The sequence below is a fragment of the Vulpes lagopus genome, chromosome 17, assembly GCF_018345385.1.
Source record: "Vulpes lagopus strain Blue_001 chromosome 17, ASM1834538v1, whole genome shotgun sequence".
NCBI lineage: Eukaryota > Metazoa > Chordata > Mammalia > Carnivora > Canidae > Vulpes > Vulpes lagopus.
Window position 1 is genome coordinate 27,292,274 of NC_054840.1, and position 27,614 is coordinate 27,319,887.

Here is a 27,614-nt window from a genome sequence, read left to right on the forward strand (position 1 = left end):
GACCTGCATACAGAAAGAGAACTCTCTGCCATGGGAAATCTTGGCCTTGTCTTAGCAATCCATCCTCCCAGAGAAGTCTCATAGTTGAGAAAGTCAAGCCCATTATTTCCTAAAGGTTTCTTCTGTGGCCTTACAAGAATTTTTAAACTGGACAGCATTGTGGGAAGGAGCAGTGGTCACAAGTCTCCCTGGGTGATATCACAAGCAGGTCTCCAGGGAAGTTTTTAATAGAAAATAACTATGAAAGACACCAAACGAATTCTTTGGTTTGGACAATTTCTGTCTTTGGAAAGCTCCTTCCACAGCTGCTTACTCTAGAATTCCAGAGACTGTGTGTGTCCCTTTGGACTTTATCCACATTTTCACAGTAAAGTTCAAGTGTCTCTTCCCCTTCTCCTGTCTTTAAGTGATCCACCTCATAGATGAGGTCCCTAAAGAAATCCACCCAACCATCTTCCAACTTCAGTGTAAAAAAAAAAAAAAAAAAAGAAAGAAAGAAAGAAAGAAAAGGCAAAGAAAAGAAATAAATCAACCCTCGACCTCACTTGTAGCTGTCCAAAGCAGTTTTTGCTCTGAAAGCAAGAAAAGGCAGCATAAAAAGAAAAAAGTGATATGCAAATTATTTTAAGGCAATAATGGGGGTTGGGAGGGAGGTGGAAAGTGTTGGAGAAGTGTTAATTCAAGTCTCTGCTAAAGCTCACGGTGAGGGAAACTCCCCTTCCATAAAGCAAAATATGAGGACCTGTTTTGCAAAATTCTCCAAGAACAAGAAATAAAGGGGGGAGGATATAAAAAGCTCTTTTCATTACAATAAATAAATAAATAAATAAGCAGTGCCAACAAGCAGGCGATCAAACCACAGTCAAACTTCAATCTCAAAGCAGTTAGCTATAAACTGTTAGCAGTTGAAAAGTAAACCTGTGCACACAAAGGCACTGTTTAAATTTCTTCTTGTAAGGGTTCTAAATGAAGACCCAATCACTATGCAGTTAAGCGGTATTTCTTGTCCCCCTGAGGCGCTGATCAGTTCTTTTTAATGTGAGAAAACTGGCGACTCAAAACCCGTCAATGGAGTTCCCACAACAAAAGTTCTGAAAAGCTGAATGAATTGGGTTTGTAATTACTGCATCCCGTCCCCCCCACCCCTTGCAGCTTATCTCTTATTCATTCACCTTATATTATTGTCAAGGAATCTTACTCTCAAAATCATTCCCTTACCATTTTACCCAGGGCCACAGAGGAACTTATGACAGAGCAGAAATGGAACACTTGCCTGCCCCCCCCCCCCCAGTACACCTGGAAATGTTCAAACCAATAGGTGGGGAGGGAAGGAGGGACTATCTTGTACCCCAGTTTACTGTGAGACTACAAGAACTCCAGAGTGCTCAGCCTAGGGAGACTTGCATTTTAAAAACTGAACTTTATTGGCAAACAGCAATGTGTGCCCTTTCTAAATTCAGAACCTGCCTGAGTCTCTGAAATCCTGTGACATCTCCACTTAGAAAAGGCAAAGGTTATAAATAAATCCCCACCCCTCTCTCCCCAAACTGCAAGGCCCTAAAAGACCTTGCCAGACATGATGTAGAATCTAAGATAACTTCTTATGTTCTTGTTTTGTTTTTTTTCCTTTTAAAACAAAACCAGTAAATAAACCAGAAAAAGAAACTATAATCCCCCCCAAGTCTCAGCCCAGGAAAAGGTTTTATGAAAAAGTCAGCTTTAGAATGCCAGGGCCCTGTGTGTATTTCAATCCAAGGCATGGCTGATGGAGGAGATTCTCCTGAGATTTCCTACTGTAAGAATGTGTCGGTTCTAGAAATAAGTACAGCTATTACAACCAAATCTACTAGCAGACTAAATAATTAATTGAAGCGTTGCTCTTTGACCCTGGGAAAGTCCAGTAGGGACACGTTTATAGTAATAATACCTCCGAATGAGCCCTTGTCAAATATTCATTTAGTGGTTAATGTGAGCCATTTCCCCCTGGGACCGTCTGTAATACCAGCTTCCCAGCATTGGCAAGAAACCTTGCTAATCTACTACAGCTCAGCAAAATATTTTAACGCTCTTTATTTAAAGTAGGGGGCGGGGGTGCGGGGAAAGAAAAAATTGCAGAGGGAACAAACTATAATCTCATCCTTCTACATCTTTCCATTCCATGTGAAAGGTTAACAAAATATTAAATTCACCCCCTTTGACTGCAAATTGAATGGTGAACAGAATAATATCCCAAGGAAGGAACTGAACAACTCAACAACTAACTTCAGAACTGAGAGATAACCATCTCTGGGCAAGTTTATGGTTTCCCCCTTCTTGGAAATCATATTATAATTACAATATTGTATATTCAGTATTAATCTATTCATGAAACTAGACATCTTGGGGAATCATTTAGCCCAAGCAAATAAACGATGAACTATATGACATTTTCCTCAAATGCACTTCGTCAAAAGAATTTATATTTGCCAGCAAAATCATTTGGCTTTCACTTAGGAGATAGGGAAGGATCGGAGGGAAAAATGTGAGTTCTCTTGTTTTAGGCAGACAGTGACAATCACTCAAAACTAGTTCAACTTCCTAAAATTGCTCTTTTCCTTCTTGCAAAATATTTGAACCTGAGCATTTTGCCAAAAAGTTGTTGCTTTTTTTAGCCTGATCCTGTGGGCTCTTTTTTTTTTTTTTTTAAGGGAGCCTAGTGCAGTGCAATTACTCTAAACCCAATACATATTTCTAATATATCTATTTTTTTTTCAAATATATACACTCCATATAGTTGATTGGCTCAAATTCCGGGAATATCCTCCCCACCCCCCAGCAAGATCATTTGGATCTTTATTCAAAGTTTCTTTTATTCGTATGTGTGAGCAAGAACTGGCGAATGTGCTCATTACCACGTGAATAATCCGTATATGCATTACAATGGCTGGCCAGGCCGGGGGAAATTCTTTTAGAGTCTCTGCATTAATTAGGGGGGGAAATGCCTCGCTTAGAATTGGGAACTGGCATAATAATTGTCCTTTACCCTAAAATGAGGATTTTTTTTTTAAAAGAAATAAATGAAAACCAATTCACACCAAAAATAAAGCAATCCACATGAAATAAAAATACGGAAAATATGAGGATCTCTCCAGCTGAGCCCAGAGCTAACATTAGCAACACCACGAGAGAGAAAGACTTTCTTGGAAAACGAGAAAGTGCAGACCAACGGGTTGAGCTAACTCGGGGTGGCTGCAGCCGGTGTTTTACTCCTGGGTGGAAGGAGCGGCCGGATCCCAACTTCTCCAAAGTTGCAGCAAGTTGACACAACAAGCCCTTGAAATTGTGGGTAGTAACCCACGCCCTTAAGAATGCCCGACTCGTTGTTCCTGGCCCCCTTTGGAGGGGGGAGATGAGCGAGGGGAGCAGTAAGGAAGGAAGGAAGAGCCCCTGAGTCAGGCTTACAGATCCTCCGGCTGCGCCTAAGCGCGGGGCGCTGTGCTGCAGAAACACCGCGCAGTCAGACCCGGCCGATTCCCCAACTTTTCCGCTCCCACTGAGGACAACTATAGTCTTTCTTTACCTTTCCTAGGGCAAAAGAAAACAACAAATCCGATCTTGGTTCCCCACCGCCTCCCCTCCCCCTACTTCACTACTGTAGTCAAACATGGTTAACAGATCAAAAGCATAATCATCTCCAAATGTGATTAGACCGGACAAAGTAAAATATCTACCTCAGAGTTGACTGTTTTCTTCTTTAATATGGTTGTTGCCTGGCTTCTCTTTTGCTTGTTATCAGCTGCAGAGATATCCGATTTGGGACTACAGGCTTGGACCCGCGCTGCCAATTTAAGAAATGGAATTCGTGGAGGGAGAGAGAGGAAAAAAGAAAATAAATAATAATAATAAAAAATAGCCGTGATAAGTCGGGGGAGGGGGGGGGATGGTTTGTAAGACGCTCTTTTGCTTTCCCTCGGCCCTAAACAGGAAGATGTAGAGGAGAAAGTTTATGAAGTCAAGGAACAAAGAAAGCAAACCACTTGTTTCCTCTCAAACAATAGCAGGGCTGAAGTAATCCAAACACCCACCCAGCAGATGAGCACTTTGCATGTCTAGTTTGCAATTATTCCGATACAAGAAGCATCATTTTCCCCTAGAACCAGGTTTCCAAAGGGCCATTGTGCATTGAGGAAAACGAAAACAAAACCAGCCAACCTGGTTCTGATTTGGCTCAATACCCCATCTGCTGAGCTACATGAAAATTTTCAGAATTGACTCCTTCTTTCTGGCAACAAGTGGCATAAATCAGTTTTAAGTCTAAGTCCCCATCATGCTTATTCATGCAGCTTAGAAAAGGAGAGGGTGGGTTTACAATATGTCTCTAGTTCCTATTTTTAAAATGATATAAGCATTTCAATTTTTTGAGAGTACTTATATTCAATTAATCATTCAGACATTTATTTGTTGCAATTAACATTAGCACACGCTACTGGACTAGAATACCAAGGTTTAGGTATTTTGCTTTCTTGGCTGAGCACAGTATATACCCGGAGGAGTTATGTATAATCAGTGTTATCCAAATAAATGAAAGACTCAAGCATAATTTCAGTGTCCATATTTCAAAAATTTATTTATCTCAAACTGTGCATAATGGAGTAAAAACTTAAGTTGAAAATGTACCTGTTATAAGGATGGTATTAGTTCAAATATATACATGGATTCTCGGCAGACTGATTCAAATAATACAGAGCCGAATCTTTAAAATACAACTACGGAAAATAAAGGGGGGGGGAACCTTAAAATATCACAATAAATTTACAGAAATATTACAAACCATAAGAAAATATTTCAAACACAGTAATTTCATGTTGTTGCTTTTTTTTTTTTATCTGAACAAAATGGAAAGTTGGGAAACAAAAGCTATTATAAATTACCAACGATGTCAACCTGTATGGCCATTTTTGCTTTTAACAGTAAGTTAAAAAAAAAATTTAGTACAATCTAAAACTTTTGCCCCTTTAAAGAAGACCACGGAGATGGTTTTGCCAGTACTTATTCTAATTTTTTTTTCCTTTTGTACAATTTTTAAACAATTAAAATGTCCAAATCTGAATAATTTTCTTCTTTTCCACGTTTGCAACTGTCCTAAATTTTCAGCTGCAGAATCAAAATTCAGCAAGAAGCCTCTCCTTGAAAAATATTGGCAAATTCTCAGCTTATAAACAATGGACATTTTGATTGCCATGTTTATCTCGATAAATACTGTACAAAAGTTGCTTGCAAATATTAAAACATTTTTTTTCGTCGCTTGGAGACTAGCTCTAAATATTATTGGTAAAGACTTTTGCAAACTTTCTGCAAAGCTCCTACCGTATCACTAGAACTTTTAAAAAGTTTTGCGTAGTTTTCTTTCCTCCAGAGATCTATACAAGGTCCATCCCCTCGCCCTCCCCACGCCCCCCCCCCGCCGGTTTTCTCTGTACAAAAATAGTCCCCCAAAAAGAAGTCCAGGATCTCTCATAAAAGTTTTCTCGTCGGCATCGCGGTTTTTGCGTGAGTGTGGATGGGATCGGTGTTCTCTTTCGCAGCTGTCATTTGCTGCGGGTGATGACTTTTTTTTTTTTTTTTTTTTTTTTTTGAGCGTACCGGGTTTCTCTCCATGCTGTTTCTTACTCTCCTCCCATTTCCCTCGTTTTTCTTTGAAAATGTCTCCCCCCCTCCAGTTCGCTGTCCGGCCCTCACATGTGCGAGAGGGGCAGTGTGCCGTTAATGGCCGTGCCGGGCACCGGGCCGCTCTGGTAGTGCTGGGACATGTGCAGTCTGCTGGGGGCGGCGGGCTCCGGCACCTCGGCGCCGGGGAGGTACATGCTGATCATGTCCCGGAGGTCCCCGGCCTGGCAGGGCGCCCTGGAGTGGGAGGAGGAGGTAACCACGGGGGGGCTGGAGCTGGCCTCGGACTTGACCACCGAGCCCATGGAGCCCAGCGCCATGCCGGGGGTGCCCTGCTGCGAGTAGGACATGCTGTAGGTGGGCGAGCCGTTCATGTAGGTCTGCGAGCTGGTCATGGAGTTGTACTGCAGGGCGCTCACGTCGTAGCGGTGCATGGGCTGCATCTGCGCGGCGCCGTGCGCGTTGAGGCCCGGGTGCTGCGGGTAGCCCAGCTGGTCCTGCATCATGCTGTAGCTGCCGTTGCTCCAGCCGTTCATGTGCGCGTAGCTGTCCATGCGCTGGTTCACGCCCGCGCCGAGGCCGGCGCCCACCCCGACCCCGCTGGCCATGCTGTTGCCGCCCGGGGCCAGCAGCCCGCCGGGCAGCGTGTACTTATCCTTCTTCATGAGCGTCTTGGTTTTCCGCCGGGGCCGGTATTTATAATCCGGGTGCTCCTTCATGTGCAGCGCGCGCAGCCGCTTGGCCTCGTCGATGAACGGCCGCTTCTCCGTCTCCGACAAAAGTTTCCACTCGGCGCCCAGGCGCTTGCTGATCTCCGAGTTGTGCATCTTGGGGTTCTCCTGGGCCATCTTGCGCCGCTGCCCGCGGGACCACACCATGAAGGCGTTCATGGGCCGCTTGACGCGGTCCGGGCTGTTCTTCTGGTTGCCGCCCGCCGCCGCCGCGGCCGAGTTGCCGCCGCCGCCGCCGCCGCCGCCGCCCCCCGAAGTTTGCTGCGGGCCCGGCGGCTTCAGCTCCGTCTCCATCATGTTGTACATGCGGGCGCTGTGCGCGGGCCCGGCCCGCCGGCGGCCGCCGACCCTCGGCCCGGCCGGGACTTTGGGGGCCCGGGGCGGGCGGGCGGGGGGAGAGGAGGAGGGGAGGCGGGCGGGGGTGTCGGGAGCGCAGGGCTCCGCGAGCAGAAGCAGGCGAAGAATAATTTGGGGGAAGAAAGGAGAGAGAGAGAGAGAGAGGAGCAAACTGGAATCGAGATCAAAAAAAAGCGCTTCCCTCCTCTTCTGGCCGATCCCGCCGCCGCCGATGATTGTTATTATTATTTTTTGGAAAGGCTTAAGCCTGGGGCTCAAACTTCTCTCCCTTTCTTTCTCTCTCCTCTTCTTTCTCCCAGTCCTGGTCTTAAAGAGGCAGCAAACTACTTTCCCCCTTTTGCAAACACTCTCTTCTCTGCCTTGACAACTCCTGATACTTTTTTGAACAAGTTAATAGACAACCATCCATGTGATGGGGGCTGTCAGGGAATAAATGGGTTTCCGGCGGCCAATCAGCGCGCGGCGGCTCCTCCACTCGAGCCCGGCCTCGCCGCCGGGTTTTGCATGAAAGGGGGCGGGGCCTGCCGCGCCGCGGGCCGCGCGGGGGAGGAGGGGGAGGAGGGGGGGAGGGGGAGGGGGAGGGGGGAGGGGAGGGGGCGGGGGAGGAGGGGAGGCGGCTCCCACAGCCAGCCTGCCAGCCACTGAGAAACCTTTGTATCCCCTCTCGCAGCAACAGGTCACACCACACGCCTTTTCGAAGGAAGTGGGTAAACAGCACTAAGACTACGATCCTTTCTTTCTTCTTCGAACTTCACGTTGATTCACTTTTTTTGGTGCTGGCCGCGGAGTTGAGGAAGGGGCGCGAGGGCCCGCGGAGGTGGAGGGGCGGGGCGGGCGGGGGGGGGGGGCCAGGGCGACGGTCCCACCGGGATCTCAGGAAACAGGCGGCGCGAGACTTGGTGTGTCCGGGTCTTCCCGCCCCGCGCCTCCCGCGCCTCCCGCGCCTCCCCGGGCTCGCGCTCCCGGCCCCGGCCGCGGCCCCTCCCGGCCCCGGCCCCTGCCCCTCCGGGCGCCGGCCGGCTCCCCCCTTCCTCACTGTCCCGACCAGAAGTTAGGAGGCGGGAAGCGCCGTCCCCAGAGCCTCCCGCGGCCCCGCCGGTTGCTCGCCAGCTGGCTGGGTCCTAAGCACCAACGCGGCCGCCCCCGCCCCCGCCCGCCCTTCCCCGCCGGCCGCGCGGGCCCCCTGCCCCAGCCGCGCCCCCCACTCCGTCCGGGCCCCCCTCCTGTCGAGCCTCCCCGGGGCAGGACCTCCGCGGGGCCGCCTTCCAGAGGAGCCTGGGGGCGCGGAGAGGAGACGACCGTCGGCGGGAGCTCCGGGGTGCGGGCGGCCGCGCTCCCCCTCCCCTCCCCTCCCCTCCGGCCCCCGGGCCGCGCTCGCCCCCCCCCCCCCGCGCAGGGTCCCGGGACCCGGGGCAGGGCCGGCCCCGCCGCGCATCCCCGCGGTCCTGCCCGCGCCGCCGGGCCCGGGGCAGCGCTCGGAGGGGGCGCGGGGCCCGGGGGCGGGAGGGCTGCGCTCCCGGCACAGGTGCAGGCTGCGCGGGCGGGAGGGCGACGCCGGGCCTGGTCCCGGGGCGGGGGGGGGGCTGGGAGGGAGGCGGGGGTAGGGGCTCAGGAATCCTGCCCGCCCGGGACCCGGGAGGGTAATTTTAGCCGCTCTCCCATTGTCCCGACGTAAAGATCTCAATAGGTAGGCGCTCAATGCGGCCGCGGAGGCAGCACGTCCGTTACAAATAGGTAGTTTTGTTTCTCTTGTTGTCGCTACACGGAGTCAAACAAAGCCCCGTCTAAGTTTCCTTCCACTCTCTTGTTGGGATCTTTGTGGCTAAAATGCACTTGACTACAAAGGGGGGGGGGTGGGGGGGAAAAAAAAAAGCCTGATGCCATTTCTTTTTTATAAAGGGCTTAAACCATCAGGGTTACTTATTTTCTTTCTTCTGTACCACTCTCTCCGCCCCCTCATCCCTGGTCCATCTACCCTTACTCACCCTAAGAAAATGTACTGAATGGTATCTGTCGGCCACGTTCCATTTATTATCTCCACAAAACTTCGCATTGTTTCGTTCCTTACCAGCCTCCTCCTTCCCATCACCGTCACTACCCCCACTCCAACTTCTCCAGTCCCTGCCCTCCCAGGCTTTTCTGCTCCCTGTCAAACTCAAGACAAGTATGCTCCCTGGAAAGCCAGGGAAGTCGAGAAAAAGAGTCCTGCAGACTTTTCTTTATAAATTATTATTTCCAGTCAAACTCCCCTCCCCCCGCCCCTCCATCAGTTTCTTCTTTCTTCTCTAAGTTACGGTTTGGTTTAGTGCTGGGCAACCCGGGAAGGGGGGAGACTGGGCCTTCTCGAAACGGATGAATACATGGCACTCTTCAAAACAAAATAATGTCTAAGGTTTATTCGAGGTGTAATATTAAGCTACACACGGACATGGAGATTAGGAAAGAGAAAAGGTTAGAGGCGCAGGAGACAGCAAGGCAGCCACCGGCTTTTCAGCGCGTCTGGTTTCAGGGATGTGGCTGGTGCGCCCCCTACTGGCAGATTCGCTTTCCCAGGACTACAGTTTTGCTTTTACCTTTAAAAGAAGGTGTTTGAAAATAATTAAAGGGAAAAAAAAAATTGCGTGCAATGGGAGGAAGATCCAACTAATTACACGTAATCCAAACAAAAGAAAAGTTAACATATCATAGAAGCTTTGGAACCAAATCATAAGAATCAGATTTAATTTGCTTAACCTAGAAATGGACATAGAACCTCCACATAAGTAGGAGGTTAAACCATGAGAAAAAAATAGGTACAAATTATGAGATTCAACATATGAATGAATTATGATTGTCCAGATGCCACGAAGGGCAGGCCAAGCATTCACTTCATGATTGTGTATGCACTGGTCTGCGCTTAGTAGCATTATTCCGAAAACTTTAAAAAAGCTTATGGATAATTAAGTCTGAAGGGAAAAAAAAAAAAAAAAAAACAAACCAAGGGGTTGATGTGGATAATGGTGGTGTACATGTATTAAAATAAATACTAATAACGAGTGGTTACAGTAGCAAATTTTTTAATCTCCCCCTCTCTCAAGAGGCAGTAGGAAGAGGCACAAATTTTTCCTTGGGATAATGTATAAAAGCTTTTATACGTTCTCAGATGCCTGTGTTTGTGCCCGAACTCTATAATAATGCATTTAAGAGGTTAAAGGGGCTGGCTAGGTCTTTTGTTAATTGCTTTTATCATATAAATAAGCTATGGAAATACATTACAATTGTGTTATCATTGGTTGCATTTATTTACAGCTTTATTTTAATTAAGCCTGCTGTACTTATCAAGGCAATAAACTAACTGTGGCTGGCATTTATGCATAATAATGTGCTATGAAAATAAGATTAAAGAAGATGGTGATAGCAGAAACAATTTTCTCATTAGATTTTTTAGAACATATGCATTAAAAAAAAATCAGATCACCGGCCACTCTATTTCAATCCGGCACTATCACTGGCCCCTAAATATAATAATAACTATAATAATCACGATAGATGATACAAGCAGCACTGTTTTAGGTTTATAACAGATGGCTACAGTACTAATAACAATGCACCATTGACTACTAGGGAATCAAAATAAGACTTGGAAGAGGGTGCTTCATCCTTCAAGAATTTAAAAATGTTGCCATTGGCACAATGTATGAAAATTTAAAGTGCTTAATCTAAAGGATGTATAACATTTCCCTTTCATGGGCAGCAAAAAGCTGCATACTTTTAAAGCAAGATTAGAAATTAGGAACAAAAATGCCTAACTCCTAGGATATTCTGATTTAATTTTGCTCCACTGTATAGACCCCAGCCAAAAACCCTTAACTGATTAAGTGTAGCTCAGTTTTATCTTTTGCACTGATATTTCTCTCCTAAACTCCCCCTCATCCCTCCTCAAGTATTATATCTGAAGCCAACTAACAATTTTGTGGAGATAGGGGACTGTAGACTTATTTTTTCTTCTTAGTGGCAAATAGAGGTTTAACTTGCAGTAATTAGGTGAGAACTAGCCAAGCATCTTACTATTATGATGCTTGTTAAAAAACGCTTCTTTTCTGCATCTGCATTTGAGTGTGTTCCCCTCCTCTCTTAATCTTCTTATGGAAATGAAGGCAAACGGCAGGGAACCTGCAGAGTCTTGGAGAATGTCCTTGTTAACTGGAATTTCTCAGCATTGCTAATTAGCAGAGTTTGACGACCACCAGTATTGGGGGGAAAGCTCTGTTTAACCACTCACAAACCATTCCGAGGAAGAGCAGACTAATTTTATTTTGTAATTAAAATCTGAAAAGGGCCCTATTTGACAGTTAGGGCTATGAGAGTTTTATCTCCCCGTGAAATAATTACTGCCTTGATAACTCAATTTTCTGAAAAATGTCAACTGTGGGCTCCGAAAGTTTTAATTTCATTACGTAAGGAAAAAAAGAGAGAAAAAGAGAAGAAAATGTACAGAAAGGCTTTCTAATTCTGGAAGTGGTTAAATATACTAGGAGCCAGATTTGGCCAAATGAAGGTTTTTTTTTTTTTTTTTTTCCTCCCTTTTTGTTATGTTTCCTCTGGATCCTAACCTTCCAGCCTTCTCCACTGAAAGTGCCCATAGCAGTGACCATACTGCAGCAAGAGAGATTATATCAGTGGTGTGGTAAGAGGCACATAAACTAAAAAGAGAAGTACGGCAACCCAAGAAAAGTTTCTGATTTTAAAAGCCAAAAATAAAGGAAGATTTCCATGTGTGGGACAATACTGGTGCAATCTGGTAAGATGAAATTTTATTATATTTAATTCCTTAACATGAGAAAACTGAGAATTACAGAGTAAGGAGACTGGTATAAGCCAATTAAAAAAAAAAAATGTCTCCTTCCCCCTAAATTGCAAAAAACCAAAAAAACAAAAAACAAAAAAAGTTCCTCAATCACTCCAAATTGGAGCATATGCCACAAGACTTCCAGAATGATCCAACACCTGATTCCTCAAGATATATGAAACAAACACAGATAAATGAAGGTAAAGAAAGGCATTAGAGAATGTCTTTTCCTTACAAAAACACCACATATTTTCCAAAAATTATAAGGAGTAAGCTGAAAAAAGTTAGGATGTTGAAAGTAAGAGCAGACATTAGAGTAGAACTATGCTGTTATCAAACTTCACTTGCTTTAGGCTGTGAAGGGATCCCTCACGAGATCCTAGAGGAGATACTGCAATTTTTATAAAGCAATTTTCAAAATGATAGAAAGTCTTTCATCTACATTTCCTCCATTTTCTTCCTATTGCCAAACTTGTCAGATTTTGGAAGTATAAAAGATTACTGGCAGGAACTATAATAAATGTTTCTAGATGACACAAAGAGCAAGCATATATCTCTATCCCTTTTTATTTACTAAGACAGACATAGATATGCATATGGATGCATGGTAGATTGGCAATTTAAAATTGCTTAATTATATTTTTTTCTTCTTGTCTGTCCCTTCAGCACCTTGCCTTTAATTTTCCAGAAGTGGTATTACACATAACAAATGAACAAGGGGATAACAAATGCTATTTCAGTCTAGACCCAATTTCACCAAATAATTTCACTCAAGAGCTGTAAGGACCCTTGAAACCTAAGGAATGCAGAGCTGCTCTGAATCCAGCTCCTTTTTATACTCACTCTCTTTCATCTGATTCCCACTGATGAAATAAATACATTTTAAAAAGAATTCAATGATATAAAGAAAACCAAAAATATTTCGCCCTTCAAATTATAGCAACAAAAGTAATATATAATCACTTGTGTATGTCTTCAGGGCTACATAGAACAATCATCATACTACTTCTAGTATTACACATATATGTACTTCCTTCATGTGTTCCAGCTCAAATATTTCCTGGAAAAAAGGATTCACATTTCACAATTTCATTTCCATTTCTGAATTATCAAGCAGTTTTAGCATAAGATCTGTCTCTGCACTGCAGCTGTTGTCCAGGGAAAAATGCAGTGTGCCCATTAAATGATCTAATTATTTTAAATAGAAATTCCCTTTAAAAAAAAAAAAAGACAAACTGAAAATTTAAAGAGCCTCCTACCAGTGGTTTTCAGTTACACTGAAAGGAAATGAAACTATGATTTTGATTTTAGAAATCAGAAGAGAGGAATGAAAAAAAGAAAACAAAACCAGGCAAACAGAGCACCAGGAACTGCACGTGGCCCAACAAACCCATGGCCCTTTCACACCTCTAAATCACTGCTTGGGAGTCTAAATACATATCTCCCCGACTGACCACACTATCTTGTGCAATTAATCATAGCGAAGGAAAAGGGTTTTCTCAGAACCCTAAATTTCCCAGTGACTGGGACTGTTAGTTTGATTTTAGAAAAAAAACCAATTGTTTTAAATTCTCCAACTGTGATTATTTCATTTAGTTGTGACCACAACTTTTGTAGGAACAACAAACCTAAAGCTTCCTTAAGATTTCTCTAGAGCATATTAAGTGGCTCATGAATGACACCCCAGTGCATGCCAGGCTGCACACTCACTGCACCGCAATTCACCAACAAGGGAGAACAGTCTCTCCCTTAGTCTGGCTCCTTCCAAACTGCTGAAGTGGGATTTCGTCTTCTTTCTTCTAGAGATCTCAGGGTGCACACTGCTCCAAGTTCCCCTTCCAGAAGTGCAACCAGACATAATACAAACCCAAAAAGTGACAACACTCAACTACCTCAGGGGAGGCAGAGGCATTTGGCACCTCAAAAAGCAAGTTGGGGAAAGAATTTAGATCAGCTTTACGTGCCTGTGAGGGACAGGAATACTATCAAAGGAAAAGGAAGAAAGTCTTTCACCTGTTTGTATGAAAAGAAGCTGAAAGCAAAGCATTAAAAAAAAAAAAAAATCACCTACAGTCACCATCAGCCCTAAACAAAACTACTACCCACTTTTTCTCAGAGTTGCAGCTGTGGCTAGCCCTGGAAAGTGCTCTAAATCAAAGTGTACACCCATCCTGGGTGGCCTGGCATCCTCAAGGCCTCCCATTGATAGCTGGAGCCCTCTCCCAAAAGCTCTTGTGGCCTCAAAGGAAATGTCTGAGAAGTCTGCCTTCCCAGGGGCCCACTTCTGCTCACCCTCTTTCCAGCCCTGGCTCAGATGGAGTTGGGCTTCCAAACCCATCCCAATGGAATTCTCAGATGGCTAGCCTGATAATCTTTAAAGGCTCCTTCAGAGCTGGGACTCTGACTTTTATCTCCCCTCCCAACCTTCTTCCCTTTTTGCAGGCTCTCCCCATTGCTTTCCCCTCCCTCCCCACCCCCCCCTTAATTTGAAGATCATTGACACGATAGGCTATAATGAGTCCTTCAGAAACTGTTATGATCTACAGTGACAATCTCTGCACCTAATTCACAGATTATTGACAAGCACCCTGGGCTCAGTGGTGTCAAGTTGTACTTGTGGTTTCCACACCCTTCAGCAACCCACATAGCAGCTGGGCCCTGGATTAGGACCCAGAGTCTGGTGGAGCTGATCTGCCTGTTGAGTGGTAGGGAGATGAGTGTCTGTCTAGAGCTCAGCTCCTTCAAGCCGGGCTGGGCTTTTCTCCCTGGAGACTCGTCTGTCTGTCTCAGGGTTGGCTCAAGGGAACTAAAGGCTCTTCAAAGCTTCAAAATGAGGCAAAAGAGCAAACTTAATAAATGAGGGCTCATCCTTGAATCTTGGTCTTAATAATCAATCAGTCATCTTCTCCACCTCCAAACTCCAAGCCACACACACTGGCTTTCGGAGTGAGGCTTGAGTTCACCAAGAAGGGTCCGAGGGATGGAGGGGAGAGGGGATCGAGAACTTGGCACAGACTTCATTCAGTGGGCCCAAGCTAGGCTGGCCCATCATCTGGGATTGTCCTCGGAATGGGGCAAGATTGACTACTTATTATAAAGCAGGGCGCTCAGCCAAGAGGCGCGGGCTCAGGCCTGGACGCTGGGACAAGAGCCCCCAGATGCCCGCTCCACCCCTGAAGGGTGCTTTGCTGCCGCAGAGAAACGTGGCCCGTGGCCAGCCCTGGTGGTTTTGCCCGCTTCTAAGGAGCAGTCCCTCGCCGCCTGCTCCCCTGTCCCCAAAGTTGGAAGGGCTGCCTTCCTGCTGGCCGCCCTGGGCTGGGGGTTGCCGGCAGGCAGGGGCCGAGGCCGCCTGAAACCACAGAAATGACACTGCGCTGGGAAAGCTGGGTGGCATTCCCAGGCCTAGGCCACCCACCTCCTCAGTTCTCTCTCCTGAACTACGGGTTGCGCTTTCTCCCTGGGCCCTGGGAAGCTGGGGACACACGGCTCGCCTGCAGCCAGGTTCGGCTCCTCCTCCCGGCCTCTCCCTACAGGTTGGGACCCCCCGGGGGCAGAGCGGGCGGGGGTCGAAATCTCTGGGCCACTGGTATTGCAAATTCTACATCACATCCGAACAGCAGGCATCTATCCCCGTTCGCAGGTCGCCTCCAGGATTCTGCTGGCTTTGGCCTCCCCAGGCCACCGGCAGCCTTGGACCGCGGCTGTCACGCACGGTTTGTTACCTTATGGGGTTGGCGCTGGTTCCAAACCTGGCCCGGATTTAGGATTTCTGTAATGGGGACTTGTTTTTTGTTTTTGCTTGTTTTTGGTTTTTTGGTAAAGCAAAGGGTGGGGTTGCCTGTAGCAGGGAATCCCGCTTGACCCTAATTTCGGTAAGATTCCCGGTAAAAACTGATCAAAGCCTTGATTCTTTTCCTGCCACGGCATCCAAAGTCATTTATTGAGAAACACAAGCCGAGATTCGATTCTGGAATCAGATGGAGAAGACATCTCTCATCGCACTGAACAGCAATTCCCCTGAAAATCCAATCTCGGATCCGCTGATTTGGGAAGGTGGGAGGAATAAACGTAAGATCAGCTTAAACTTGCGTAGCCACAGTATTAAATCTTTTAAAAGGTAATTCTGTTATGAAAATTAATCTGGTTTCCTTCAATAGGGAAATTTTTAACAAGCAACCTCAACTTCTTAAGGCTTTTAATCTAAAAGTTAAAATTGTAAGCACATCCCTGAACATCAAAATCCTACAACACCTTGTTGAGATCATGTGTTCATTTAACACTGGAATTGTTTTAGTTTGATTTTAAACACCTAAACAAGCCCATATTTTCCTAACATTTTACATTCAGAGGATGTGTCATTTTAATAGTTTATCTTTCTGGAAGAGTTCAAAGTGTGCTTTTACCTTTACTTGCTCACCAAAGAAAATGTCAAACCTTTCTTATGTAGACAGGTACTTTTGGAAGTGTAAAAATACTCCTCTTCCCTTAGGATAATTTGGATTCCTGGTCATTGAAAATGCTGAATTTCAAAAGAAATACTCTTTACCATTGGCACACCTTCCCTGAAATCCTAAGGTTGAGATGCTGAGATAAAAGAAGAAAGGTGTCAGGCACCTGTTTCTTAAAAAAAAAAAAAAAAAAATCTGGAATTTAACCACCAGCCCAGAAAGGAGAAGTTTGATCAAGATTGGTTTGGGGGATGGGAAACATTCAAAGCAGAGACTGGCCTCTTAATTGCACTCTGAAAATAAACAAATTAAAGAAAAAAAAACGAGCAAGTTATTTCATTTACTCAGGGACTTAGTTACAATTCTTGAAGGACCTCCGAGGGCATCCAAGATGCTGCTGACAACGTCAAAACAGCAGCATCTTCCATTTTATTTTTAAAAATGTGGACAGAATGGGGGAAGTAATTTTCTTGGTTTTCCACTGTTACAGAAGAAAGTTCTCTCTCTCTCTCTCTCTCTCTCTTTTTAATCATGCTTCTCTACCTGTTTTTACTATCTCAGAATCTAAAAAGAGTCCCAAACCCAAAAAGAGGGTAGGGGGTGGCTGTGATGTGAGGAGGAGGAATAGGTTAGTCTTTATTTTTTTTTTATTGAATTAAAATTGTATCATCTCCTTTTTATTTTTTAGTGAATTAAATTATATTATCTTTCAAGGATATAAAAACTTGTTTCCTCGCCCCATCTCCTTTTTGGAGGGTAATAAAGAGTTTTATCTAACCCCAGAGCAAGGTTCTCTCGATTTGCAGGACTGGCGCTGTGCATCTCCTACTGTGTCCAACAGGGGGCGCTGGTCACGAACCTGCGCCGCGGCTCAGCGCCGCTTCACATCTGAGCCCGGTTCCAGCCCCGGAAGGCGAGAGCCGCTCGCGGGGTCGAGTACAGAGCTTTAGTCTTCGTGGATAAAAAGAGATTAAAGGCTAAATTCTTTTTTTGGGTGTGTGTGTGTATGGGGGGGGGTTATCAATTTTAACCAACTACGAAAATGTAGAGCTTTTTATCCTTTGATGTTCTTATAAAGAAACTCCTATTGGTTGAGGAATTACACGGTTTCTGAGCCAACACTGCAGCTACAGTGTGGGGGAAATTATTTAATTAAAAATATATTTTTCCATCTGTTCACATGATCTTTTTAGAAGTACTTAAAAAGCTGACACTGATCCCTTTGGCCTGTTAACCCTGCCCTAAGTTTCAAATACTTTAGCTATTTCGCAGGCCCTTCTATTAATTTGAAGGGGAAAAAGAAAAGAGACCCAAATATTTAAATCCCCCCCCAAAACATTTACTGTTCTGCATCCCCCCCCCTCTTTTTTTCTTTAAACGGGGGCTTTTGTGTGATTGACATATTTCACGACTGCCGATTCTGCAAAGCCAGGTATAAATGACAAGAAGCGGCTCTTAAAAAGAAAAAAATCTGATGTTGGACTACATAACACCCGTGTATAAGATGAAATCTAAGTAATATTGTAATCCGCCCACCCCCACCCTAACTTTAAAAAAAAAAAAAAAACCTTCACCTGTATTTAAATAGCGTGTCTTTAATTACAGCAGTTGGGGATGCATGAGGCTGAAATGAAATTAGCAGTCATTACCAGTCCTTTAACTCTGTGGTGCTTTTGATCAGCACTAAATTAGCTTTCCAGTCCTAACAAAGACTCTACAGCAAGCAGTGGGCTGTAAATAAGACAGCGCGACCTGCCCTCAACACCTTTTCTCTTGTCAATCATAGCTCTATCATTCAGCCCAAGATTAACCTTTATCTACCAAATTTAAAAAAAAAAAAAAAAAGAACGAAAGAAAGAAGAAAAGGAAAAAAAGAAAAAGGAGGCGGGAAGGAAAGCCCCCTGACCACCACATGTCGCAATAACAGAGGTTCCTAAGAGGCCCCTTTAAATTGTATTCTAATGAGCTTGTGTCAGAATCTGCAATTTCCAAATCATCCCCTCCCCCCCCCCCACCTCAGCCCCCAAGACCCCTTCAGTGTATTAGAAGAGTCTGAATGCTGCTCAGGTAGGAAAGGAATCCCTTTCTCCGGATTGCTAATTGGGCATGGGCCACCCTCCGAAAGTCAATCTGCCAGTAGCCTCTCCTCCTCTATTAGTCTAGCAAAATTTTGGGAGAGGAGGAGATGCTTGGGGAGAAAACACTGATAATTTTAAGGCACATACATAAGTTTCTGGGATGAAAACAATCAATTTACTCCACTAATAGTCTCTTAGTTTCTAAGCCTGCGGAGAAAAACCACCAACAGCAACAACAAAAACCCAGCTGCTTTTCCCAGGATTGAATTAAGAAAGTAAAACACTGGCCCCGATGGCCATTAGAGGGCGCCCGGGAGCAAGCCCGTCGGCTCTCGCACCACTTCCCACGGCAGCCCTCCTGGCTTCCAGCTCCGCCATGCTCTCTGATTCCTGCTCTCAGGTAATATTTCCTGCTTCTCCTGTCCTCTTGCAGCTTTAGACCCCTCAATGTCAATCTCCTATAAAGAATGAGGTGTCGCCAGGTCTCTTTCTTTCTTTTTTTTTTTTTTTCACGCCCTCTCCCCAACTGCCACCAAAATAATAAGACGCCAGATGAAATAGTAGCAACCCTTTAATGATAGGAACCTTTGGGCTCAAATCACTCTTCCCATCCTATGTAACCTTGGTCTGGAGAAGGTGGTGGTGGTGGTGGTGGTGGTGGTGGTGGTTGCTGTTTTTCTGTTTTTGTTGTTTTGTTTTGTTTTGTTTTTGTAGGGATGAGATGCTAAAAATTCACATTTTTAAGATGGAAGCCTGAAATGTTCATTTCTGCATTTCTCTCTGGGGGCTCACGGATTTCTTCATTTTCAAAGAAAACACACACACACACACCCTTGCAAGGCAACTGATTATGTTCAGCACTGAAACTGTTCCGAAGAGAATAAAATAATGTCTTCATTTCTGCATTTGTTAAAGAAGTCCAAATTAGCATTTAATTCCAAAAGTTAACGCTTTCAGACTTAAATCTGCCTGTGTTAAATGACTGCCACACAGGGTGTATTTCTAGATCTCTTAAAGGTCAAAAGAAAAAAAAATAGAATGAGAGGGGAAGAAAGTGAGTTGGGGGGGTGGGCGGAGAGGAGTGAGCTAGCAGTGAATGTCAAAGTTGGGTTGCAAGCTACTTACATGTCCATGCCAGATCAGGGTGTTGTCTTGTAGCAGTTTGATTGGCAGGTAAAAAAGCGAAAGAACGTGAGGGCTTCCTGAGCCTCTTGTCAGCCCAAGCTTGATCACTTCTCACCGGACAGAACGAGTTGAAGGAGCTTGCAGTTCCCCTCTCGTCCTCCATCCAAGGCACCGTGAATCCATTTCGGCTTTTCTTCCCCCCAGTCTCTCCATCAGCCTCCTGCCTTCACCCGCTTCGCCTTACACCAGCCTCCAAGACCTAGCCTAGCTTTGCCACTGCAATCCCCTGCAACAAGAAAAATCGTTTATGGCTTAAAACCCCAAATGGCTGATTTTTTAAAAGAGAGAGAGAGAGAGAGAGAGAGGGAGAGGGAGAGAGAGAGGAGTGAGAGGGTGAGGGGGAGAGAGGGGGAGCGAGAAGAATGCACCCAGAGAACAACAAAAAAGTCAGTTATCCTAACACTGCTCTATCCCCCCACCGTACAGAAGAAGAATAAAAAAAAAAAGCTTTATGTTTTTTCAGTGGGTATTCAAAGATAATTTGATGCCATTGTTTCTGCTACAGATGGTTCTTTTAAATACAATAACACGGCTCTTTGTGCAGGCTACCCACAATAAAAATCGAAAGCGTTCCCCTGAATAACCATTTTGTTCTCTCTTGTATGGGGCCAACAAAAGATGCCGTGAGGTAATGGGTTCTGTTTATTGAAGCCATAGAATAGGGGTTTGATAAAGATTTTTTTTTTTTTTTAAAGCAGAAGACCTTGCAAGGTCGGGCTGATCTCTTCATATTTTTTTATTAAAATATTTGTCCAATAGATTATTCCTTGGTGCAGCTGCAGGTTTCCTCCTCAATTTTTAATCAGCCCAAACATCTGTCTCTTTGAGGAGGCTTTAAAAAAAATCTGCAATCGTATCAATGGTGCAGTAACCTTATCCAGTCCTGAGTTTTTAGGCTCAGTGCAGGCAAAGGCAATGGAGTTTCAATTCTCTTTGGGGTGGGGTGAGATAGGGTTGGGGGAGAGGAGACACAACCCGAGACAGAGCGACTGAAGAAAATGAGGCTTCCCTCCCACCTCCTGTCCCCCTGTTGACCATGCACAACTTGCAGGAGTCGGACACACAGATCACTGAGGACTGGAGGTATCTCTCCTAGTCTCTGCAAGCTCCCACCCCTGCGTGCACACTGGACAGGGTGGGGGGGGGGCGGGCGGCGAGGCATGTTTTCTTACCATGCTTGCCTTGTCCTCAGGTTAGATCTCCAACCCTCAAAACCTAGGATGGGAGCCCAGGGGGAGGGGTGGAACAAGCTAAAGGCTAGTCTCTAGCACCCAAAGGGTCCCATTCTTGGCTCTTTCACTCACTGTTAGCTAGCTTTGACTCACTGATTGCTCTCCTGCCAGGGGGCTGGTGGCCACAGCCTGCCTGCTACAGTGCTCCATCCCCTCAGGCTGATTCTTTCGGCCACCCTGCGTCCTCCTCAGTTCCATGCGGAGCATCTGCCTCTTCTAGGCGGGAGAGCCCTGCTACCTAGACCTAGCTGGAGGTCAGTATCAACTTTGAGAGAACCTTGAACTCTTAGGCAATGAGGGCCCTGCAGGGCAAGATGCCTAGGTCTAGCTACCTTTCTATAGGAATTAATGCCAGGGCTCTCCGGGCCTCCAATAGCCCAGAGTGACAGTAATCCGCTTTCAGGACTTGTGCTCTGTGTGTTGTCACTTGGGGGCAAGACAATAGTCTGGGAAAATGGCTTTCATCAAAAACAAAAACAAAAACAAAACAAGTTTGCATTGGGTTCTCTATCTCTGCCCCCCCCACCCCCCGCCCCCGCAACCCATATACTCCTCCTTTTTTTCCCCACAAACTGTTCAAAATAAAAAAAAGATAAACGCTCAAATGAATCCCTGGACAAAACTGGTCGTAGCTTCTACTTCCCCTTTTGGAAACAATAATGTTCTTGGTTTACATCTGGTCTGGAAGTCATCTAATAAGGGATTCTTGGGGACTATGACTCAGACACCTGTTACGGCCTTCCCTATGAATCTTGAAAGACAAATGCAAAAAAAAAAAGAAAAAAAAAAGGCCTGAAAATCAAACAAATTTTCACATGGCTGTTTCTCAATAACATTTTATATTTTGGGGAGAACACCTTAATATGAGTTCAGAAAGAATGAAAGGGCAATACCAAAAGCTATATACACCCCAACATTCTGGATCAAGAAGAGTGTGTTTGTATAAGAAAGTGTCAGTGTGTTGGGGAAAGGAAATGAAGAGTAAATCAAGAACCACCTTTAATAGAACAGGCTAAGGAGAGTGTACCTGTGACTTCTGGCACCGTATGAAAGGTAGGGAGCATTATGCAAAATAGTAGAAACAGTTCTTCCAAGTTAAAGGAGTGGGAGAGGGCAAATATAAAATGTTTAATCCAGTCTTCATAACTTTGCACTAGAAAAGTAATCTACTGAAATAACCTGGAATGATCTCTTCTGGCTTCGCTTGTCATATTTTTTTTGTGAATATCAGAACTTATAAAAGATGCCCCAACCTGATCAACTGTGCTTTTTCTTTTTTGACCGTACTGAAAGAAGAATCTGAATTGCTGTCCTCTTTTCACTGAGGGAGGGGCTCGGGGCTGAATCTAAGTCTGTAAGATAGGAAGGCATCAGTGAGTAGCCTAAGGTGACTGAAGGTGAGTAAACTCCACATTTTATCAATTAAGTCTATTCAATCCCAGCCATAAGGAAGTTTAAAATCTCTCAAATGGCCTCAATTTCTTGTGAAGGATGAGGAAGATTGTTTTGTAGGCATGTCCCCTGAAGTCTCAAATGCTGGAATGCAGTGACATTCCATCTGACGTGGAGGGAAGTCTCAGCCTCCAACTAAAAAACAAAAACAAAAACAAAAACAAAACCCAATGTGCAACGCGTTAAGGTGAAGGGCCAAAGTGCCAAACTGCCTTGGTGGGTGAGGGAATCCGGACCCAGGTCGCCTGCAACTGGAAAACTGCTTTGAAAAATAACCTTTCTGTATCCTGCAGCTGGGCTGACTGGTCAGCTCCCTTTCTCAGAGCGAACACACCCTACCCAACCGATTCCAAGTTGTGGAAACGGCTTTCTGAGGAGGTTGGGGCGGGGGTGGGGAGGTCCGGTGAACCCGGCTATGGGTGTTTATAGGTGGCTCCGAATTGGAGACTTCACTACTGAGACATGCTTTGGGGCCGACGGGGCGCTCTCCAGTTCTGCCAGCCCAGAGCCGTCCTGGGGAGCTGTGGCTTCTACCCCGAGCCTCCTAGGCTGGGGTGCCGGCGAGCGAGTGGCATCGGCACCAGCGACTCCGACGTGGAAGGATGCGAGGGAGGGAGGGGACAGGTGGAGAGGGCAGAAGAAGAAGGATTTCTGCGAGCTGATGGCAGGGGGATTCGCAAGAGGGGCGCGCGGGACCCGGTCTTAACGTGGCGAGCGCCGCTTGCAAGGAAACCCCGTACGCGCGATCAGGGTCTGCGCGTGCGGCGACCCCGGGGCCGCCCAGCACCACGTTCCCGGAGCGCGCGGCGCCCGCCTCCGCCCCAGCTCCCTCCTCCCGGGCCGCCGGCCCGCCCCGACCGGGCCGCTCCAGCCGCGCCGCACGTGCCGGTCAGTGGGGCCGGGCCGGCTCGGTCGGAGGGGCGGCTGCTCCCCTCGCCGCGCCCGGCCCTCGATGCACGCGGCGGACGTGGTCTGGACGCCGACTGCCCGGGCGCGGGGCCCAGCCGGGAGCACGCGCGCCTCGAGGCCCGGGAGGAGCTTCTGGCTGGAGCCTCGCCCTTCGCCCCCGCCCCCCCCGCGCTCTCGGTGGTCGGGGAAGCCCGACGGGACCCGCGGCTCGGGGGCCGCGCGAGCCTTCCCGGACCCCGCGGGCGGCTCAGCCGCGACCCCTCGGCTCGCGGGGCGGGCGGGCGCCTGGGTGCCTCGCGGGGACGAGCCGCGCCCCCTCGCCCGCGGGCCCTCGCGCGCCGCCCGCTTTCCCGCGCTCCGGGCGCCGCTCCCGCGCCGCGCGCCCCGGGCCCGCGAGGCCTGCGGGGCCCCGGGCACGGGCGGCGGCGGCTGGGCGAGCGGAGCCCCGACCCGGGCTCACGCGTCCGAGCGCCGTCGGCCCCGCGGCTCCTCCGCGGGAGCGCACGGCCCGGCCGGTTCGGCTCGCTCTGCGGCGCGTCGGGGAGGGGCGCGGGCGGGGCGGCCCGGGGCGCTGGGGGGCGCGCCCCCTCCGGGAGGCCCGGCCGGTCACCTGGGCGCGGCGGGGAAGGAGCGCGCCGTCGGGGTGGGGTGGGTGCGGGTGGGTGCGGGTGGCCGGAGAGCCGGCGTCGCGGGGCGGGGGCGGGGGCGGGGGCGGGGGCGGGGGCGGGGGCGGCCAGGGCCTCCCAGGGCTCCTTCCTACCTGGCGGGAAACTCGTGAGCTCTCAGGTTCCCGGGGCCTTTGTTTTATGCCAAGCCGGACACCTGGTTCTCGAGACAGGTGCGTTCCTACGCCGAGAGGAGAGCTGGAGGGGCCGGGAGCAAGGCCTAGGGCCGCTTTCATCGACGGCGTCTTTTAAAATTTTCTTGTTATGAGCGTGCTTGGCTCAATCCGAAGAGTGTGCGCCTCTTAATCTCCGGGATCATGGGTTCTAGCCCCATGTTGGGGGTAGCGATTACTGAAAAAAAAAAAAATGAATGGTATTTTTTAAAAGTTTAAATTCTTGTTATGTATGAAATGAAGTTATACAAGCAATCGCACGTTTTGAGTTTATGGGGTAACAATATTAATTTTAAAGTGTAAAGTATCTAAAATACACCACACATTTTGTGACCCCCTCCTTTTTCCCTCTGATTTCTTGCTTTACCAATAATTCAGAGTTTCAATAAACGGAAATGTCTCTAGGCTCTCCTGGAGTAAGGGGAAGGCACCATGGGGTATTTGTCCTGTGTCTCTCCGGCATACACCAGTACCATATACCTGAAATTCCTTCTTGCATCAATCCAAGGTGAATAAACTTGCGTTTTAGAGAAAATATTATCATTTGCTGGACTTCAAGAATAACCTAAGGTGGGGATATCTTCCAAATGTACACCTTATGCAATATTGTAACTACCAGTACACAGTTGGATGTGCTAGGCTTATATTTGAACCAAAATTCACATAGGGCAGCCCCACGAGCGCTATTGCAGACCCAGCGCAAAGGCTGCATGTTCATAAAAGTTTGAAAAAGTATCCCAAAGTGTGGTGATTATTCTTTGTTTCTCTATTTCAGAGGCCCAAGGATAGGCAGTTAGCCTGGGTGGCCTATGACACGTTCTTAGAGTAAATACTGTGATGAATTTCGGAAGAAAAGGAGCATACCATTTAAGGTTTTGACTACAGAAGGGAGTTAATGATTCCAGGAAAATGATTTTAGGCAGACTTTCTATTTACACTTCCCCTTCCAAACCTGTCTCCTATCATTCTCCCTTCACCGTTGAAGAAAGAGCAACATTCTATTTGCTTGAGGGTAAAGAGAGGAAAGGAACTAAACTTTAGTGAGCATCTATTATTTATCAGATATTTTCTCTTATCTAATTCTCATAATAATCCTATAAAATTTGAACTATAATCCTCCCCCCCCCCTTTTTTTAAAATAAAATAAGGGAAGATCCAGCTGGGTTAAATGTCTATGGTTACACAGCTGGGAAATAGTAGATCTGGGTTTCAAATCTAACTCTATAATTCCAAAACCCAGGCCAGTCTTTAGAATCAGGTGGACTGAGTCCAAATGGACTCAGGCAAGCATTATTGGGTTACTGACTGACGTGGGTACAGGAGGAAATTGGTTGTGGACAGTGTGTGGTCTTGTCTTTTCCTTCTTTCCTTTCTCTGGATGGCAGCCTCTTAATTCTGGCTCTCCTTAGGATCTTTTGGCTATGGAGAGGTTGACTTAAGGCAAGGATTATAAAAGTCTGTGTCTTTTTTTTCTGTGCCATACTCAAGTTGGACCTAGAGTGTAAACTCAATTTTCTGAATATACGCCTCAGTTGGCATCAGGTTTAAGGCTACCCACAGGCTGGCTTGATCAAGGTAATGCTTTCATGAGGACAGACTCATATAGGTGAGACTAAGTATCACTCTTAAAACCCCAGCCTCAGCAACCAAAAGGGTGGGAGGGGAATATAGTAATAACAGAACACATGACTACTAATTAACCTTATTAACAACTGCAAACCAGCGAACATTTATATTTTTATTTTCTCAGAAAGGCAATTAAAATTTTTTGCCTTCTATTAACTACCTTTCCCCTCCAGATAATCACCTATATCAAAACCACCCTTTAAAAGGTCAGTAGAAATTATTTTTAAGACATTCAAATATAAAAAAAGTATTGTTATTTTAATAGGCACTGTGGATAGTTTAATTTGTATCTTGTATTAAATTAAACATATGGTGAACAGGGTATAATAGATTTTCTGTAATTTAGCTGCCAATGTGGCAACAGCAGCCAGTTACTCTCACCAGCAGACTTGTCAGTGGTTTGTTTACTAGCTTATTTGAATTAAAATAAAGCTTCGCTTCTGCTGACTGCACATCATTATCTATGAGACCATAATCCTGCTAGCAAATCCTATATCTTCCAGAACTGGCTCTTTTGTTTGGGATTACTGAGAGCTTAGCCTATAACAAAGAGGAATAAGGCATCCCTCTCATCCTCATAATTAAGTGTGGGGACTAATTTAGAAACAAACCCAGAAAGATGTACTATTTGGAGTTATATTTCTATACAGAAGGAGGAGAAACAGGATAGGCCAAACACCCGATTGTTAACAGAATGTTTAAACTATTAAGCAAGTGTACTACAGGAATCCAGCTTGTTAAAATTAAGAGCAATAGCAAATAAGGCATTGATGGCCTTTGCACGGGGCAGTAATTCTGTATGAAGGATCTGAAGGTATGTTTGGGAAGAGGAAGTATTAGGGTGTCAAGTAGGAAAAGATGTGCTGTATTCTATGCGAATGCCATTATTTTGTTCCTCCATCATTCTAATAGGGCCACACCAATTAATAGTTATTATTGTGAGCAGAGTCATTAAAATGCTAAATAAAAATAAATTTAAAAAAACCCACACTTCTTTATGCAAAGAAAAATACAGCTCACTAGAAACTGTTAATATTTACTTCCAAGGTACATAAGATTGAGCATTTAGCAAAAAGAAAAGAATGGATGCTTTTTCTTGGCTCTTTCCATATACACAAAACAAACGCGCCTTCCATATGCTCAAAACAAATCTTCATGAATTCTGGCAACCCAATTCTAACTGTGTTTAAGGAGAGAATTTCACAACTAGGACGTATATAAAAACAGCTTTTACAATGCACAATCCATACATAAACTGATGCCTGTTTGTTAAAGAAGAGGGAAAACACAGGGGTTGATTTATCAATGTCTTTAACATTAATTGTCACAGATGGGAATTCTGAGGACCTCTGTGAAACCAAACCAGACCCTAGTGAATTATAAAGCAGGTCCTTAGACTTTAAAAAACATTTAGGCAAAGTGACAGTTCAGAACATCTGTTAGCCTTCTGTCTGAGTATAAACTAGATGTCATGGAGTGCACAGCTGTAGGCATTTTAGGCTTTTTTGCCAACATCTGTCACAGCAGTACAATAATATAGGTAATTATCAACACCTTATATAAACTGTTTGCTATTTTAATTTTTAGAAAGAGTAAAATTAGTGTTACAGTCCTTGGCAAAAATAATTGAGATGAATAGAATCATTTTTCTCTCAAAGATGAATAAACGATCTGATAATTCTTTGAAAACACACATTTTAAATATTTTCTGCAGCCAATAATGGTATTATACTAAGCAAAAATCCCAAGTGATTTTTTTTTTTAAAGTAAAGGCAAAAGTACAAGTAAAATAAGAGGAAAGGTAGAAACAGGCCAGTAATTTTCTATTCAGAGTAACCAAAGATGATGTTTTGTGACAAAAATATAGAACTTGTTAATACCCCACAATTGTGGCATTAACTGATTCCATATTCATAAAGATAAAAAATTCAATTTATAACGTCAGTACAGCAAAATTTGTAGTAATGAATCATGAAAATTTGTCTTCCTCTTCCCTCCTAGCTCTTCTGAGTCCTAGAAATTTGCAGAGAAATGGCATATGAAACTGTAATTCACATCCTGCCACCTGAGTAACTAAAGTTAATTTGAAAAGGGTCAGAACATCGTATAAATCCAAGGATCCATCATTATTTTAGTGCCACCTGGCTATGGATCATCTACAGTGCTCATCCTAAGATACTGGGCATTATTGTCTCATATCTGATTCCCTTGACCTATACTACAGTTGTTTTTCAGTTTAAAGAACTCCGAAGCAGCAAGACTATATTCCGAAGCACCTGTTCTG

The 27,614-nt window shown here is 45.7% G+C and overlaps 1 protein-coding gene and 1 long non-coding RNA gene across 3 annotated transcripts in view; both read right to left on the reverse strand.

Annotated features, from left to right (window-relative positions):
* Positions 1-23,876, reverse strand: part of LOC121477241 — a 48,219-nt gene extending 24,343 nt beyond the window's left edge. The window contains exons 1-3 of one of the 2 annotated variants that reach the window (XR_005984159.1): positions 23,627-23,876; positions 19,214-19,499; positions 3,711-3,817 (exon numbers count right to left, since the gene is read on the reverse strand). This is a non-coding gene — a long non-coding RNA (uncharacterized LOC121477241). Of the gene's footprint in view, positions 1-3,710; positions 3,818-19,213; positions 19,518-23,626 lie in introns of those variants that run through there. The other variant, XR_005984158.1, reaches the window with a different exon arrangement.
* Positions 4,580-7,119, reverse strand: SOX2 (SRY-box transcription factor 2). The gene has a single exon (XM_041731414.1). The coding sequence runs from the start codon at positions 6,681-6,683 to the stop codon at positions 5,715-5,717; it is 969 nt and encodes a 322-aa protein (XP_041587348.1). The 5' UTR covers positions 6,684-7,119; the 3' UTR covers positions 4,580-5,714.
* Positions 23,877-27,614: the final 3,738 nt, after the last annotated feature.

Coding starts and splice junctions, on each gene's coding strand:
- SOX2 (XM_041731414.1), bottom strand. CDS start 6,683: ATGTACAACATGATGGAGACGGAGCTGAAGCCGCCGGGCCCGCAGCAA.